The sequence below is a fragment of the Phyllopteryx taeniolatus genome, chromosome 9, assembly GCF_024500385.1.
Source record: "Phyllopteryx taeniolatus isolate TA_2022b chromosome 9, UOR_Ptae_1.2, whole genome shotgun sequence".
NCBI classification, from domain to species: Eukaryota; Metazoa; Chordata; class Actinopteri; order Syngnathiformes; family Syngnathidae; genus Phyllopteryx; species Phyllopteryx taeniolatus.
This window is the reverse complement of record NC_084510.1, coordinates 23,133,144-23,152,121: the sequence shown is the minus strand read 5'-3', so window position 1 is coordinate 23,152,121 and position 18,978 is coordinate 23,133,144. Positions and strand designations below refer to the sequence as shown.

General features: G+C 43.6%; 1 protein-coding gene across 3 annotated transcripts in view; it reads right to left on the bottom strand.

Moving 5' to 3' along the window:
• Positions 1-18,978, bottom strand: part of bsnb (bassoon (presynaptic cytomatrix protein) b) — a 62,359-nt gene that overhangs the window by 6,969 nt on the left and 36,412 nt on the right. The window contains exons 4-10 of one of the 3 annotated variants that reach the window (XM_061785177.1): positions 16,117-16,899; positions 7,122-13,289; positions 2,819-4,913; positions 1,656-2,479; positions 492-603; positions 258-407; positions 68-123 (exon numbers count right to left, since the gene is read on the bottom strand). In XM_061785177.1, the coding sequence (XP_061641161.1) occupies positions 83-123; positions 258-407; positions 492-603; positions 1,656-2,479; positions 2,819-4,913; positions 7,122-13,289; positions 16,117-16,899 (10,173 nt within the window). In that variant the 3' untranslated portion in view covers positions 68-82. The remainder of the gene's footprint in view (positions 1-67; positions 124-257; positions 408-491; positions 604-1,655; positions 2,480-2,818; positions 4,914-7,121; positions 13,290-16,116; positions 16,900-18,978) is intronic. The other 2 variants (XM_061785178.1, XM_061785179.1) reach the window with 2 other exon arrangements.

Sequence of the window (18,978 nt, the reverse complement as noted above, 5' to 3'; positions counted from 1 at the left end):
CACCTGCTAAAATACCCCCACACGTATTATCTTATGTAAAAAGTGGCTTGTCTAGGTTTTCACTTACCCTCTTCTCTTCATTTCAAAAGAATGAAGTGAATTTCTTCCCAAGGCCAGACAAAGCTGTGAGAATGAGTAAAATAAATGAGCATAAAAACAGAACAACAAATAACTGCAACTCAATCGTTACGCATTTCACTCCATGACACACAAAGAAAAACTGAAAACCAGCATAATATATTTTTCAGCGGCTGTACCGTCTCCCAGTTTTCCCGCCTGCTCCGCTGCACCTCCTTGTAGAATTTTGGTCAGAACGTTTTCCCCTTCGGCAGGTGGTGCCTGTCCAGCTGCAGCACTGCCGATTCCACCGGCTTTGCTACCGATCCCAACGGGGGCAGGTTTCGAGCCTGCACACAGGAAAAAAAAACAACCACCATATACTGTATGCATAACCTGGCTGGCATTGTGTTGATCAAAGTTCTAAGACTTACCAATGCCTGTTAGTGGGGGTGGAGTTGTTTTGGTAGTCTGAGGTATGGTTGGGACGGCCATTGTAGGTTTCATTCCTGTGGAAGTTGCTGATGGTGTGGCATCCATTTTTACCTGGAAGAAGCATAGCAATAACACAAAGTGACTCAACTTAAACCACCACCATGGCAAAGTAGTTTGAAATGAATTTTGAATGGAGCCTTGGAGATTATGGATATCTTCATCCGAAGACTTTATTTTCATTGTTGTTAGTGAGCAGGACAATATTGGTAAGTACTTTCTGTCTAGTTTTTGAATGGAATTGATTTCCGCACCCCACATCTCTTTTTATTTTGTATTGTTTTACAAAATTCAAGTGAGATCTATAACACCCGCTGAAGCCACTGTGTATTTAGTAAAGTGGTACATTGACTGGCGGCACAGTGGCCGACTGGTTAGAGCGTCAGCCTCACAGTTCTGAGGAGCTGGGTTCAATCCCCAGCCCCACCTGTGTGGAGTTTGCATGTTCTCCCTGTGCCTGCATGGGAGAAGTGCCTCAGAAAATGGATGGATGGGTACATTGACTTACAAGTTTAATTTGTTCATAACCCAATTTACTCATACATCAAATACATTTTCCCCAGTGAAATGAATTTAAATCGCATTAATCTGTGTCTGTCCTCAAAAAACTACCACCATTTTTTTGTTACATTCTAATAAATAAAATTGGCACAGTATTGCATAAAAACATAATAAAATATAATAAAACAGAATGTAAAGAATTAACTGGTTTTGTAATGTGTAATTACTGTACATACTGTAGTATTTGTGTGTTGAATGTGTGCCTTTGAGTGACCGCAAGTGCTGTCGTGTTCTCATTTAGTATTTGTGTGTTTTACAATTTTTCCGGTTCAATAATCAGCCGAAAATGCAACGGCAGCTGTAGCATTACAGTAACTTAATTGTTCCAATTTTCTCCACTCAACTCGAGCGGCAACGTATCCGACGCTTGCTCGCACTTCATATTGTGGTTCCCTAAAAAAACAAAAAAAACAAAAAAAACTAAAATTGGGGACACTCGTAAGTCAAGGTACAACTTATTGAAGTTTTTGTTCATTGAAATCTAGCACATTGTTTTGAACTAGATGCATAGTACTGTTAACTTGTCTATTCATCTGTTAACTAACCGCCGTAGTTGCTGGCTGCCCAGCAGCAGAGCCTCCTCCTGATGGCCGTCCCTGTGTATGTGCATGCGTTGGTTTGGGCATCTGCTGCTGCGGTGGTCCAGTTCCTGCAGTAGTTGTTGGCTGGCTGCTAGGAGGTGGTTGATTGTGCTGCTGCGGCTGCTGTTGCTGTTGCTGCTGCTGTTGTTGTTGTACACTTTGCTGCTGCTGCTGGGCTTGTTGAGTACCATCAAGAGCTTCAGAGCCTGGATGTCTCCCCGACTGGCTTTGACCACTTGACCGCTGTTGCCCAGAGTGGCCCTGCTGCTGCATCTTAGAGCCTGCAGCCGAGGGATCCTGCCTTCTTGTGCGCTCTCCTGGTTGTCTCTGGCTCCGCCCCCCTGTGCCGTGTTGATGACTGGCAGCCGAGTCACGGGAGAAGTCTCCTGAGTTCCGGGGGCTTCCTTGGGCAGAACGGGAGTCTGGGCCGCCCCTCCTCTGGGCAGAAGAAGTGCCCCTGCCATCAGATCGTCCTGATGTGTCTTTGGGGTGTGTCCTGATAGAACGGGAGGACCTGGGATCTTCTGAGGCGTGTCGAGAAGAGTTGTGCCTCCCAGAGCTGTTGCCATGATAGCGCTGGTCCCGTGACGATGCCGAGGAGGAATGGCGTTGATGGTTGTCATCCTGGTGACCGTATTCCTCTGGTGGCTCATCATAGTCATGATAGGTGTGCTTTGTGCGCCTACCTGTAGATGACTGACTTCCACCTCTGTGATGTCTTGAACGTTCTGAACGGGCTTCCCGAGGCTTTTCAAACCAATCAGTCTCCTCTTGGCCCAAATGATAGGCTTTTTCAAAACCAGAAGAAAAATTATCAGTCAACAGTTTTTCTTTGCAAATTGTGGTGGAGATAGAAGCCATGCGATAAAATAAACTCCACTTTGACCAGCCATGCATATTTTAGGAAGCCAGTGAAAAAAACAGCACAAAAAAGCATGCAGAACAAAAATGTATATAATAACTTCTGTATAAGAGGAAACATTCCAGAAATCAGAGAAGACAACAAAAAGGACAACAAAAGCGATGGCGTTCTTCTCAACATTCTTCACTTGGCATGCAGTCTCTTTTTAGCACTTCAAAGGTGGAACAAATATGTAAGAGAGCACAAATTATTCAGCACCAGTTACCTTCACTGTCAGAAACCGCACAGTGCATGTCGTCTACGAGGTAAGGGTCATCTGGTTTGTACACATGACTCCTAGGAAGGTCCTTCTTGTGATGATCCTGCACATCTGGAAGCGAATGACTAGACCCATACTGGTTCCTCACATCATGGGCATTTGACACAGCAGAGCTCCGTCCAATGCCTACAGGTTTATCGACAGGACTGATTGGACTCTCTTCCTCTGAATTCTGATTGCGTATGGGTGGCCGCCCGGTGCGACTGCTTCTCTGAGAACGCTCCATGGCATCCCTCTCATAGGATTTGCTTCTGTGACCTGAGGGATCCCGGGAGGATATCTTATCCATGCCATATCCGGTAGACCTGGACCTACCAGAACCGTACATACGATCTTCTTCCTCGAGACCCTCGCGACTGGTGCCATAATACTTCTGCTGGTCATATGCATTCCTCTTCATTCCATAAGCCATTTCATCCTGCTTCTTGGACCTGGACACCACAGTACAACTGCCTCCTGTTGAGGTTGTCATAGTGTAGGACGCCAGGTCTGCCTCGGCATCTCGAGCTTCCTCAATAGGAGAAAATTTTGATATTTTCTGCTCCATTCCCTGTTTTCTGTGCTTACTACGTTTGGAAGAGACTACGGCAGGGGCAAGATTTTTGGGTGAGACTTTGTGGCTACCGGCATTGCTTCGTGATGTGTGTTTGTAGTCATCATAATAATAAGATCCTCCACCAACTGTGGTGCTAGTGCGACTGTCCGCTGTGCTCTGGTAACCCATTGTGCCAGTGGGTCTTCCATATGCATCCACTGGCTCATCTTCTGGTCTACCATAGGTGCTTCCATGTCCAGGACCATTCTCGCTGCGATATCGCCCTCCTACTGGATGACCTAGGGCATCAGTGGGTTGAGTAGTGTTGTCTTTTGTCAACTCACTGATGTCATCAATCATTACATAATTCCTTGGAATGTTCTGCTCTAAGTTGGAGGTGTAATGTTCATCTGAAACATAAGCAGACGTTGGGCTGTCACCAGAGTGAGTAAGGCCAGGCTCAGAAGGGCGATATTGTCCATACGCATTGCTGTAGGCAGAACCATATGTCGTATCTGGAGCTGATGTGGCCACCGAGACTGCTGGGTTGCTGATGACCTCATAGTTGGTGGGAAGTTTCTGCTCAAGGTCAGCCAAAGAGGTTTGCCTTGGTCTTTGGTGTACTGTGAGTATATCTGCCTGGGTCGGGTAAGACAGTCCAGGTTGGTAGGAGCTGTGGCTGGGATAAGGAAGGCTTTGGCCTGGCATAGGCTGACTCGGTGGATGGAAGGCCTGGTGACTATGCTGATGCATGGCAAGATCTGTTTGGTAAAAGGGTTGGCTATACATACGGGAGGAATAGGTTCCCTGGTTCTGGTAGCCAGGGCCTGGAGGGGGGTGGGGCTGGAATGTCCCTGGCTGGGGAGCAGAGGATGAAGGGTACTGAGGAGGTTGGAAACCAATCTGATGATAAGAGGAGCCCGGCTGTTGTGTCGATGGTTGATTTTGAGTGTAAGGATAAGACATATAGGAGGAGGTTGAGGAATACTGGGAGGTTGCATTAAGATCATTAGTAAACTGACTCAATGGTGCAGTGCTGGGCCTTGTCAGCAAACCATTAGCATCAAAGGTTGCTGCTGCAGTTCCCATCCTGAGGTTATTGAGCTCGCTGTCTGACATGTAGTCCCGAGCATCACCCATACAGCGCAAGTAAGCCAACTCTCTCCTCTCCCGGTCCTTCACCATGGTCTCCTTACGTTGAGTAATACCTAGTTCCAAGTAACGTAATTTGGCATCAATCTCTTTCTCTTCTTCCTCCAGTTCGGCTTGCTGCTTACGGAGCTTTGACGACTCTTGTTCCACAGCTTTGAGTTCACTCAGCAAGCCTGCCTTGGTGACTCCTTGTGCAGGTCTTGGCAAAACCCTCTGAGGCATGCCAGGAGAACTGTACATTTGTGCTGGAGTAACTATGGGGAGTGGAGTCTCTTCTGGAGGGGGGCTGGGGAGAGTCCTCTTTACCTTCCTCATCACAGCGTTCTGCTGCTGCTGCTGCAGGGAGGCCATCTGCTAAGAGAAGCAGAGACACATCAGCAGAATGAGCTATAAACAGAACATGTTTATGTAAATTAGGGTCATTCATGTACTTTAGTATACATGAAGGGTCTGCATATCCTAATTTAAGAACTATGTGGATTGATATAGAGTCAAATTAAGACATTAATTTGAATTGACCTACATGCAGAACAGGAGCATTATCTACATCCGAATATTAATTAACATATTTTTATTTTGTTAAATTGATTACAAAGTGACATTCTTATATTGTGTGTTTGTGAAAATTTTAATAGTGACATGCTCATATAACTTTATAAATTGGACGTTTATTACAGTCAGATTTTCTGATCTATCCATCCATCCATCCATCCATTTTCTGAGCCGCTTCTCCTCACTAGGGTCGCGGGCGTGCTGGAGCCTATCCCAGCTGTCATCGGGCAGGAGGCGGGGTACACCCTGAACTGGTTGCCAGCCAATCGCAGGGCACATCGAAACAAACAACCATTCGCACTCACAGTCATGCCTACGGGCAATTTAGAGTCTCCAATTAATGCATGTTTTTGGGATGTGGGAGGAAACCGGAGTGCCCGGAGAAAACCCACGCAGGCACGGGGAGAACATGCAAACTCCACACAGGCGGGGACGGGGATTGAACCCCGCACCTCAGAACTGTGAGGCTGACGCTCTAACCAGTCGGCCACCGTGCCGCTGATCTATCCATAATCACATTAATATAAGAACTCGACAGATTCATTTCAGACATAGGTTAACATAATATTAAGACATTAATAATTAACCTAAGACATAGGTTAACTTAATATTCAAATTTCTTTACTGGTATATTTGTGCAGCGGTGTTCGGCACACTAATCGTTGTTATTCGATTTATGTTTTTATGATTGTGAGAAGCCAAAATCTCAAGCACAATTAAATTTCAATTAATCGCCCAGTCCTATGATTTGATGAGCTTCATTTTACCAGAGACAGTCATTGACCACACTATTAGGTATACTTGCACAATCTAATAGGATCCAGTTCAAGTTCCATAATCATATTAATATAAGAACACTACAGATTCCTTTCAGGCATAGGTTAACCTACAAATTTAAGCAATATTATGATTTTTTTAACTTATAAATTTGTGCAGTTTTCAAATTTTTCAGATATCTTATTCATTGTGGCATGCTGTAAGACAAGCATAGCATTATTTAAAAAAGAAAATCTTCAAATATGCCTGTCTTACTTACAATTTCGTTGTAATTGGTAGATCCATGATGATGATTAAAAAGTGGAGATATAAATAGGATTTATGTTTGTATCTCATATTATTCTGGATGCTTATTCAAGCAATATTCATTTTACAGGTAAGAAAGGTAAGCATAACAAGGATATATCCATATTCTGTCTTCCTGGCAACTCTTAAGCATTTGATAGCCAGAGAGAGTGAGAGAGTGTGTGAGAGAGAGAGAGAGAGAGAGAGAGAGAGAGAAAAGAGGAAAAGGGGGCGGAGATACCACGGAAGGAAAAGCAATGAAAAGGCTTAAGGGAAAAGCATTTCTGCCATGGTGAACATATTTTTTGAGGAACATTCTGCTCTAATGTTAGATCCGGTGTATCTATGGCCACACAGAGCGTAGATTACACATAATATATTGCAGAATATATTGCGGGTTTTAGATTTGATAGTGCTGGGCAATTATGGGAAAACAATTATAAATGCGATTAGTTTTATTGATTTTGAAATCATGATTAATAGACACGATTGTTCATTTATTTTAAAAGTTTGGATTTATCTGTTTTCTGAGCCGCTTCTCCTCACGAGGGTCGCGGGCGTGCTGGAGCCCATCCCAGCTATCATCGGGCAGGAGGCAGGGTACACCCTGAACTGGTTGCCAGCCAATCGCAGGGCACATATAAACAAACAACCATTTACACTCATTTTCACACCTATGGGCAATTTAGAGTCTCTAATTAATGCATGTTTTTGGGATGTGGGAGGAAACTGGAGTGCCCGGAGAAAACCCACGCAGGCACGGGGAGAACATGCAAACTCCACACAGTTGGGGTCGGGGATTGAACCCCGGTCCTCAGAACTGTAAGGCTGACGCTCTAACCAGTCGGCCACCGTGCCACAAAATTTGTTCAGTCATTTAGTTATTAGTATCCAACTGCATTGCGTTATTTTCCCCTAATGGCTCTAAAATAAAACAGTGCTTCATACCTGACTGTTGGGCACAGCTTGCTGATGATATGGAGAGAATCTGCTCTTGGCAGGGTCCTCTGATGTGGGGCTGAGAGGCTTTGGATCAGACATGGAGCGCTGCACACTTTTTATGGGTCTTGGTAGAGACTGGTGGCGTTGCGTTGATTCAGCAGTGAAGGCCTTTAGCTGGGGTGTCACATGGGCTTTGTTAAGTTTTTCTTGTGAGGCAAATGTTGTCTCCAACATACGGTGAGGAGACAATGGAGACACTGGGGAGTACAAAACCTGAGGGGACTTGGGGGGCTGGCGAGGAGATTCATTTGGTTGCTGCTGATAACCAATTTCCAGAGGGTCGGGTTTCCGTCTCTCAAATTTAGCAACTCCTTGAAGTTTCGGGGAGTTTGGGTCTGATGTATTTGCACCAACTATGTGCAGACTTGTAGAGTATGGACTAATTGTTGTAGGGACACTGAGTTGAGGAGCAACCACACCTTGAGACTGTGACTCTGGTTCAGTCTGACAAGCTAGACTTTCTCCCTTGTGGGTCCTCTCAGGGGCTGCTATATAATGTAACAGGTCAACCTTTGAGCTTTCTGCCATAGTGATATGAATAGCTGGCGAAACCCTACCTAGTTGGTCAGATTCTGTCTGGCAGGAGGAGTCATTAGAGGTTTGAATAGCTATACTTGCAGATACCGCTCTCGATGACCCGTCTGATTTAATTTCAGCACTGGATTCTGAGTGCTTCGATATACGTGAGCGGCGGCGCCTTACTGGCTGCTGGTCCCAGTCTGCCTGATCCTCTTCATCCGTCTGCACACTGCAATCTGCAATGCGTCTTGTTCTTCTGCGGCGGTTTATGAAGCGGTCCTCTCCATCTTCGTCATCTGTTTGCACGCAACTGTCTGCTATCTTCACAGAATCATCCTCTGTGCTGTCTCTAAGGCGGGGCATAGAATTTTGCTTCTTCATAATCTTGGACTCAGCCCGTTTGTCAGTGGTTCTCAAAGACATTTCGGACACAGAACTATGAATAGGTCTAGCTGCCACCACAGCTTGGACCACTTGTCCATCTTGCCAAAATTTAACAGTTTGTCCATCTTGCTGAAGAACCCTTCCACTCTGATCACAAATAAGGAAGCTTTGAGGAGGCCCTCCTCCGACCACCACCCCTTGTATAGCACCCTGGGCAGATGTCGCTGCAGCAGCTGCCGATGCCGCGGCTGCTTCCGCTGCTACAACAGCTGCAGCTGCCTCCACTGCTGCGGTCTTTTGTCTTTTCTGCTCCTCCAACTGCAGTTGGAGTTGCTGCTGCAGCGACTGAATTTGTTCAAGCTGCATTCTCTGTTGGGCCAGTTGCTCTCTTTGCATAATAAGCTGAGTTTCACGCTCTGCTTGCTGTTGTTGTAGGACCTGTTGCTTGATGGTCTGCAATTCTTGAATTTCGCGCTGAACAATTAGTTGTTCTTTTTCTCTGTGTCGTTGAAGCTCCATACGATCTCGTTCGAGCTCCTCATGAAGGCGCAGCTGCCTCAGTTTTTCCAATTCAACACGCTCTCGCTCTAGCTGCAGCATGTGCTCTTGTTGCTGACTAAGCTTCTCATCTTCCTTACCTTTCTGAGGATCTATAGGAGGAGATACATTTGAAGTTGGGGCAGTAACACTGGGTGTGATGATACCATGTGTCAAAACCGAGGGTTGGGGTCGACTGATGGATTGCGCTTGAGGATGGGTTTGGATTAATGATAAAGGTTCTGTTTGAGCAGGTAGCTGCTGTGGCTGCATCTGGACTTGTGCTGGCTTAACAGTTGGAGGCTGTCCTTGACCTTGAGAGATGGACCTCATCTGTGAGGTATGTTGAGTCTCATCGGTCTGTTGAACTGTAGTGGTTTGCATACAAGGTCCTGATGCATTTTGTGTTGCGCTGGCTTGAGTTGGTGGAATGATTGGAGCTGCAGTTGAAGGCTTTCCAAGATACATGGGAGTTTCATGTTGTGAGGTGCCAGAGGTTGTGGCTGAAGCAGAGTACTGGTTTGGAGGATATGAACATGTTCCTTGTGTGGCCATTGGCGTTCTGGGACTCACTTGAGGCAGCCTGGTAAGACTAGCTAATGGTACAGCGGTTACACCTGTAGGGTAAGGTCTGTAAATGCCTCTAGGCATTGGGTGCAGAACAGGACCTGGCTGGGTAGTAATTGGCAAGGTAGAGGCTATAGGAGTGTTTATGGTAGAATATATCATGCCATCACCTCCTCTCAAAGCTGCAGGATACAAGGCGCGTATACTTGCTTGTCTTGCATTTATTAGGCTTGTTAGGGTTTGACCATTTGATAAGGCTCTTCCATCTGGGCCATACATCAGGCTTGCTCTTATTGATGCTAAACTTTGATGGAGATTTAGCCTACCTAAATGTGCCCCTCTTCCCACCCCATAAGGGATCAGTTCAGGATTATTTCCATACCGTGTTGCAAACTGATCTATTGTGTTAAGAGCAGCGCACATCTGACCAATCTCTCTCGCAGTCGTTGCACTGAATTGAGCTAGATTGGAGTCCTGTGGTCCTGTTAACTCCTTTGACCCATAGCCATAGTCAGAATTGATATTTGACATTGAGCCATAACGCCGGATGGGTAATGTGGGGCCGACAATGTCTCCTTGGTGACGCAAGTCTGTGTATGAGCCATACTGAGCTCCCATGCCGAGATACCCACTATCATAAGTCTGATTCGTGTTAGTAAGATCTACTGCCATACCACCCTTAATAGTCCTCTGGTAGTGACCAACATCAGTCATAGCAGGCAGATTAGTATCAGACATGGAGGGCTGGATTCTTCCAGACGGAACTATAGGTGTTTGGTATGGTTTATGTTCCTCTGTTACACCCTGTGTAGCCTGAGATTGTTGCTGTTGACTGATATTGTAATGCAGAGGATGGGGAGGAGGTGGTGGTTTTGTGGTCTCAGTGGTAGTTTGTTTTTCTGGTGATACTGTTGTGGGCTTCTGATTGAATGACCCTGCACAGGAACCAGCAAATGGCAAATTGTATACGACATCGCAACAAGCAACTTGGTTTTCTGGTTTGATCTGCCCAGTCAAATCCAAGATTTGAGGAGTGGGAGGAGGATCGTCTTTCTTTAGTAACTGAGTCACTGCTCCAGCCTGTGATGTTTTACTCTCATCAAGCTGAACCATCATAACATGTGGCTTGCCTGTGGAGAGGTTCATTACTGTTGGCTTATTTTGTAGCTCGAGAGCAACCCCACCATAGATTTCATGGGGGGGATTACAAACAGACTGGGAAGCCAATGGAGCTACTCTTGCCGTAACCACTGGCTGGGAACTTGTTGCCTGACTAACTACAAGATCCTTTTTCTTTACAAGTGGAGGGATTTGATTAGCTAAATTGTAACGAGCAAAAGAAGAATGCTGTTGATGCTGCTGGAGCTGCTGCTCAAGAAGTTGTTGCTGTTGCAGGAGTTTTTGTTGTTGTAACTGCAGCTGTTGCTGTTGTATACCTAGGTTCTCAAGGCAGGCGTCAATTTTAGGAATAGATGGATCTGAAACTGGTGTCTTACTCTGGGATAAACACACAGCTAATCCCACTCCCTGCCCCAAATCTACACGGTTTTGCAAAGGATCTCCATAGACAACTGGTTGTTTGGGTTGAGACAAAAACATTGAACCTGCAACTGTCACACTTACTGTTGTTGGTGTTGACACAGATACATGTGGTTGCTCTTGTGCATTCAGGTTCATGATTAGAGGTTGCACTGCTGTGTGCCTAAGAGATGGCTGTTCTGCTCCCAAAGAGTACCTTCTTGAGTCTGAGGCTAACGATGTTAGATCCATGCCTTGATCTGTCATGATAATTGGGGCAGATTTCATTGGAGCTCTAAGATCCACAATATTGGTTGGATGAGTGTGGCTCTGCTCCATGACCATTGAAGTGCCTGGAATATTTGAAATTTTACAAAGAGATATATTCTCCATAGAAAGTGATCCACGACTCTGTGTGCTACTGGCAATTTGAGCCATCTGTGAAGAATGTTTTGGGGACTGCTGGGGCAATTGCATTTCTGGTGATGTTGGAGAACTTGCGGATGGATGTTGGGAGCTATACAGGGTTTTATAGCTAACCTGTGTTGGGGATGATAAAGGGGAAGTGGATGAATTTACAGTTACAGGCTTGGCAGGATTAGGTGCTCCAGACCCGGGTGTTATTACCATTACTGGTGAATCTTGAGAGGACTGCTGCCGTACGAGACGTGGTGAAATAGACCTTTGGGCTCCATGGGAAGCTACAGTTGATGATGCCCCACCAGGCAGTGTAGGCAACTGCCTGCCACCACTTCCTGTGGGACGCACGGTGGGTGTATGTGTTGGGCTTTGTACAGGAGAAGAGGTGGGTGAGGCTTGTGGGCTGGGCCCTTTGAAAAGCGAAAAAACTTTGTAGGTTAGCGAGGATGTAGCAGGGTCGGGTGATGTTTGTGCTGGCCGTTGGGACCCTGCACGAGTTGTAGCAGTGTGACTGACTTGAATTTTGGTTGTAGTAACTCCTCCAACAACACCTTCAATTTTGGCACTCTGTGACACCATCCTATTTTGAGTTTCTTTTGAAAGATGCTGTGCTGCGTGAATTCCTGGAATTCGTGGGTCATTTCCAGTTGTGGAGAAGGACATAGGTGCAGAAATCTGGGTTGGGCTGGAACCAGGGGTTAAGGCAGAACCTGTTTCAAGGTTTGAATTATCAGTAAGAGAATGTTTCTGCTGCATAATATTTTTTCCTTGTTTCTGAAGAAGCTGGGCTTTCTTCATCATCTCCTCATATACTTCCTCTGCGCTTTTTAGTGTTTTATCAGCTGAAGACATAGATGGTGTCTTCTCTGTTGGAGAGTAGAGTGATGTAAAAGTTGGAAGGTTATATTCATTCCCTGATTTGTAGAGCTTTCCTGCTATTATCTCAAAGCCTTCGGCTTCAGAGTCCATTGAGGGTGAGTATTCGGAACATGATGACCTGTGGAGCTCTTCCATCTCTGCAGCCTGTCTCAGCTCCTCAGTTGGTGATGCATCTTCAATGGGAGAGAGATTACTGGGGGGAGTTTTAGATCTTTCCCGGCGTCTCTGTGCTCGTAGTTCCTCCTTATCTCTCTTTGTTTTTCGAGCAGTACTTCGAATCCTCTGTTGTTCAAGATCTCTCATCTGTTCCTGTTCTCTTAGAAGCTCTTCTTCTTCTCTGAGCTCATCCTCCTCAGAGGAGTCCTCAATTGTGGGCAGCAATGGCCCATGTGAGCGATGTCTGGCTTTCCTTTGTTGTTTAGCTTCCTCTAGTTTTGCTCTTCGACTGGGGCTGCTGTCACTGTCATCCTCCATGGAAGACACTGATGTGGGTGATGTTCCTGAAGTGTAACTAGGAGTGGTAGCAGGTAGAGTGGATGAATATTCTCCTTTGGACCGCTCCTCTGGAGAACCCGTCAGACTCTCCATCTCTAGTTCTGGTTCTCGTAGGTCATGCTCAGCGCTGAGTTCCATGTCTCGGTTATAACTGTTAGTATTATTTAACTCAATTGTCTTAAAGCGGCGAAGACCCCCAGCCATCACAACATCTTCATCTTCTTCTGCCTTATACACGCCTTCTGATTCTTTGGCTGCATCCTCAAAACTACTAGAATGGTGAGGGATTCGTCGTCTCTCTTTGTTCAAATCCCCACTAGTTTTATGTCCTTTTTTAGCTTTCTGGTCTTCGTATTCCTCCAACTCATCTTCATCAGCACTCATCTCCATAATTTGCCTCCTCATAAACTCTTCATCTGTTAAATCTTTATGTGACTTCTTTTGTCTGACTGGTAATGGCGAAAGACCACTTTCACTGCTGTCTTCCACATAATCATGACGAAGCTTACAGCTGAGCTCGTCATCTGATTCATCTCTTGCTGCATCGTCATCCAGACTAACGTCCCGTCCCTGTCCAACAGACAGTGAATGAGGCCTATGCTTCTGGTCTGACTCCAATAGAGGCTTCATTGACGTCTCTAACTTTGTGATTTCAGAGGAAATGGGCACACCCCTCTCATTGAGCTTGACCACGTCTTCACGAATCTGACCAATAATCTCCCCTTGATAACTAGAGATCCCATCTGAGGAGTAGCCAGTGTCACTTAAACTCTGTGTACTTGATTTGATGTAATCCTAAAAGAAAGAAACAGTTGTCAGAAGCCATGAAATGAATTCCTTTTTCTTCAATTAACTGATGGCAAGGTCCATTACAAGCTTTAGTGCACAGCTTTTATCCCACTATATCATCCAACTCCTCAGCATTAAAGTTTTGAGCAGTTCTTGATAATAAGGAATAAAATGCACCGTACCAAATACAGTGTCTCTAATATGACCATATTAGATCTTGTAAATACATTAAATAGAACATTCATAATCATAATAGTAACAATTTAACATAAAATCAACCAAAATGCTTTACACATAAAATATACATTTAACATACAGATGCCACCAACAATGTTCAGCAATGATCATGGGTTGGACCAGGTTGTCAATGTAATTTTGTAACAGAATAAAGAATGTCATTTTGGTTGATTTTGCCTTTCAGTGTTATTTACAGACAGACAAATGATCAATTCAATCTCAGTGCTCGTAAAAACAAACTTTTAAACAAACATCAGCAGACAAAGACGGTCATTCCGTTACATGCTTGATTGCTACCATGGTGCATTCTCTTCTGCATTCTTCGAAATGTTGAAGAATAATGATCATGCTTGGAATGCTCAAAATATTATCACTATTTACAATTTACACTTAACAAAATGCTTCAGGAAATAAAATAGGGAATAAAGACCAAAAATGCAGACAGAAACACAAATTACAGTTGAATTTCCAATGAACATAAGGCTTATGTTAATGAACATTAAATAATGTATATGGTGATCATGATAAACAAATTAGGTAAATAAGCATTGATAATCCATAAATAAGAACAAAATATAATACAAAAACGTGATACGTACTATAACATGAAAATAAGTTGATAGGTCTAATAACGTTAGTGTTGTTGTGACAAAAAAGTTTAATTACAATGCTGGGAATGAGAGGACTGCTTGATAGACAGACATAGATACAGTGGATATAAAAAGTCTACACACCCCTGTTATGCCAGGTTTTGTGATAAATAAACTAATGATACCAATATAAATCATTTCAAAACTTTTTCCACTGTTAATGTGACCTACAGTATTACCTGTACAACTGAAATGGAAAAAAGAAAAACAAATCTTTTTGAGAGGGCAAGTAAAAATATCTGAGATAATATGGTTGCAGAAGTGTTCGCACCCTCTGACAACTGAGGATGTGGCTGTGTTGACGATTCACTTTTAAGCCCAAGGTAAATGGGAGTCAGCACACCTCTGCCACGATTTAAAGTGATCCTAGTGTGCCTCTGATTAGCCTCTAATAAAATTCAGATGTTCTTGAATGGTTTTCCTTGTATTTTTGTTGAGACATCTTAAAGCACAAGACATGGTCAGCAGAGAGCTTCCACAGTATTAGAGGGATCGCATTGTTCAAATGTGCCCATTTAGAAAAGGGCACAAAAGAACTTACAGGGTATTTAATACCACAGTGCACAGTGAAGACAGTCATCATCAAGTGGAGAAAATATGGCCCAACAGTGATATTACCAGGAAATGGATGCCCCTCCAAAATTGACGAAATGACGAGAAGGAAACTGGTCAGGGAGGCTGCCAATAGGCAAGCAAGAACATTGAAGGAGCTGCAGACATGTTTGACAGGTACAGGCTGTTTACTACTGGAGATGGTGTAGATAAAAGCGCTATATAAGTGCAGTCCATTTATCATTTACCATGTGACAACAATCTCCTGTCTTCTTCATACTGTATGTCTGGGCTATGGGGTAGGATAGCAAGACGGAAGTCTTAACTTACAAAGAAAAACACAATTGAAACCAGACCAATCGAACGCGTGAAAATGTTTTATGGCAGGATGAAACCAAGGTGGAACGTTTTGGCCATAATTCCAAAAGTTATGTTTGGCACAACACAACACTGCTCATCACTAAAAGAACACCATACAGACAGCGAAGCATGGTGGTAACAGCGTCATGATTTGAGTTTGGTTTTTTTCCAGCTGGAACACGGGCTTTAGTCAAGGTTGAAGGAATTATGAACAGTTCCAAACACCAATAAGTGTAAGCAAAAAAACCTCAGTCTTCTATTGGAAAGCAAATGATGTCAGGAAAAGCCTAGTAGAAAAGCTGAACTTTATGTGGGGTCAATCCAAGGCATTTAAATGGTGGCAAGTGTGTCTGTTACCAGCATTTGAACATGGGTGTGTAAACTTTTTATATAACTTATATAAAACGTTTATTGAATGTTGTTCAAAGAAAAGGAGATGTGGTAAACATGACCCTGTCCCAGCTTTTTTGGAACGTGTGCAGCCATAAAATTCCAAGTTAATGATTATTTGCTAAAAACAATCAAGTTCATCAGTTTGAACATAAAATATTTTGTCTTTGTAGTGTAGTCAATTAAATATAGGTTGAACATGATTTGCAAGTCATTGTATTCTGTTTTTTTATGTTTAACACAACTTCCCAACTTCATTGGAATTGGGGTTGTAGATTGGATGGATAGACAGACAGACAGATGATAAATAGGTGGGTTAGGGTTAGGGGTTAGACAGATAGATAGACAGACAGACAGACAAACAGATAGATAGATAGATAGATAGATAGATAGATAGATAGATAGATAGATAGATAGATAGATAGAACTGTAAAATAATGCAAGCTATGTACTAAAGTATAGGTATCTGGAGAAATTATTCATTGATGAATGATGATGATGACAACAATAGCAACATTAGTGAGAATGCGTTGAAGGTGAAAATGATGAGAAAAATGTATACAAGCAACCAAACGGAAAAAAAATAATAATTCAGAATGATGGATTGCGGGAGTGAAGAGAAGGCGAAGATTCAAGCAGCTCACTTCTCGGTGTCTTGACTTCTGCATTTCTTCTGCTATCTTCGAGTCTTTTGGTGAAGTGACAGTCTCTGACAAGGCTTTCTTTGGTGAGGCCTTGACGTCCTCCTTTAGAGCTTTAGGGGAGACTTTTGCCTTCTCCTGGCTCGGCGTCTGTTTGCGTACCTGAGATGTACCTGTGGGTTTAGACTGGGTGGGTGCTGTTTTTGTTGAAGTAGGAGAGATCTTGGAATAATTGGGTGCTGATTTAGGGGTGGATGCAACTTTGGCACTAGACAAAGGACCTTTAACCTGAGCAGATCCCTTTGTCGGAGTCTGCCCTTTAGCCTGACTCTGGCCTTTTGTTTGGTTACCAGACTGAGTAGGACCCTTACTTTGAGCAGGGCCTTTATTTTGAGACTGTCCTTTACTCTGGACTGAGGGTTGTGTGGCACCCTTGGTTTGAGAACCTGATTGAGAGGAACCCTTGCCTGGAGGAACAGACTGGGTAGAACCCTTGGTTGGAGGGGACGCTTGCCGTAACCCCGTAGTTTGAGAGGAATGCTCAGCCTGTTTCATAGGAGAGGCAGGGCCACTTACTTGGGGACCCAGTGGTTTCTGTTGCTGCTGAGGACCTGTGGGCCTTGGCCCTGACCGCTGATCACCCTCTTTTTGCTGAGTTGGTTGCTGATTAGATGCTGCAGCTGGCGTGATGGAAGCCACAGAATGTGTTGCTGGGCCCGGAATATCTCCCAAACTTCCTGACAGCGCCCTCTGTGTCTGGCAGTTCAAGCAGAGCCATTCTTTTTTCTAAAACACAAAAGAAAACAGCAATTACGAGTACTGTAAGCAACTCAAGTTCTTACTTTAGACTGTCCACGATGATGAACTGGTGACCCTTTTTCTCCATTGAACCTTTCCAAACGTGGCCTTTGATCTGTTTGAGATGTTTGACTAATTTGACAATATTAAGAACTTTCCAACAGAGTAGACAGAGGAAATGTGCTGTGTGAATACAAATTCAAACATCTATCACGATAGACTGGGAATTAGAACTTCTCTGAAGCATCCATCATCTGCTATCAGCAAGACTGCAATTTGTCCAGCGTTATTTGCACTGAAAATGATCTTCCTCTGTAAATATAAATACTGACACAGCTAAAGGGCTAGGTGAAAAACCTTCACATAAAGCAAATTGAAAATACACAGATTAGATATCAGGTCAATGCAGCAGATCGATGGGGCAGCTCAATGAAATGGGATGGTCATGGTTATATTACAGGTTATGAAAGATGAAATGAGAGACGGCAGCACCATATTTGTAACCTTGCTCTCTGTTTCTAAAAGGATCATCTTTGCCTGAGGTCTGAAGAGGCAGCCTGGTAAGACTTGCATAACAACAGTAACACATCTCATTTTTCAGCGGGTTGATGACACAAAATTGACTATTGTCAATATTTAATGGATGTTTTAGATGACATCGTTGCAGTAAATTATATTAGGGTAATTACTTTGTGGAATACAGTACTCAAACACATTAGTCTGACATTTTCCTCACATGGCAAAAAAACTGTATCAAGTATTCAATGAGCTTTGGATGTTGAAGAAAAATCTACATTTCGAGCAAAACAAGCAGCACAAAAAATTAGTCGAGGCTGGCAGGCATTCAGTCAGTAGGAAGATATTAACCACATTGATTGGCATCATTTCAAGACCCTTTTGGTAATGAAATTTCTGTAGCAAAAGTCACTACTATTGCAAAAAGACTGATTATATTTTTCTATTGCTTGGTTGTTGAATAGTTAAAACTACTATTGTGAACAGCATAGACGTTGACATGAAACAGTTTAAAAGGACAAAAGAACAAACACCAATGTACTTGCAGATCAGAAAACAAAAACATCATGCACTTTGTGGTAAGAATTTACTCTGCAGTCATTAGCCTGAAAGTACAAGGAGATTAACGGTCCTGCGCATGAAAGCTGCAATAAAAGTACATAGTGGCGTTTCTGTGTTAAAATCTGTTACACCGAGCAACCGCTGTCTTGTTCACTTTGTTTGAAACGCAGATCTGCCTTTCATATTCATATCATGTTTAACTGTACCAGCTTTAACTGAGAGTCTTCTTAATGATAGCTGGTGATTTAAACAACATTCATTATACCACCTTATTGACGATAAAATCAGTTGTGTGATTCTTACGGTGTGTGTTTTTTGTTGTTTACATTGTCTGTAAAATCTTTATTTAATACAGAAATTGGGGCGTACACAGCCTGGTAGTCACTGATAGCGTCGTGGTTCAAGTGTAAATGACTTTTGTAATGTGCTATATGTTTAGCTTTCTTTAAAGACCCTTGTAAGTGAATTCAGAGATTTGTTTCTAAATACTGTACATAATACGTCTTTTAACATAATTGCTGAAAAGCTGCAAGGACTGAGAACTGTGTCGTACTGTATTGTGGAGCTATAGCATTCAACAGTTTTTCACCATTTCAGGTTTTCAGATTTTTGGATGTTTAAAAAAAAAAAGGTAACTTTCGCTGAAATGGCTTTGCTATGTGGATCCTCACTCGGTCAAGAGGAACCCCAGCTCGCAAGCTAGCTGGTAGCTAGCGCTGCTTCTTGCGCCGCAGAAAGCGGTGGGATATATTCCAGCCACCAGAGGCTTCAAGCGGATATATTTTTGCGGCTCAAACATGTGGGGAAGTGTGGGCATAAGAAAGATGTCTGGGGTTTGATTGATAGGTTAACAGTTGAGCAGAGTGTGGTTTCAGTGCATTCATGGGACACGCCCACAGCGTTTGAGAGCGGAGAGAACAACTTGATCTTTCACAATTTACAAGCCTCATTTTATGTACTTGGGGATTTCTTTAATCATTCAAATTCTGA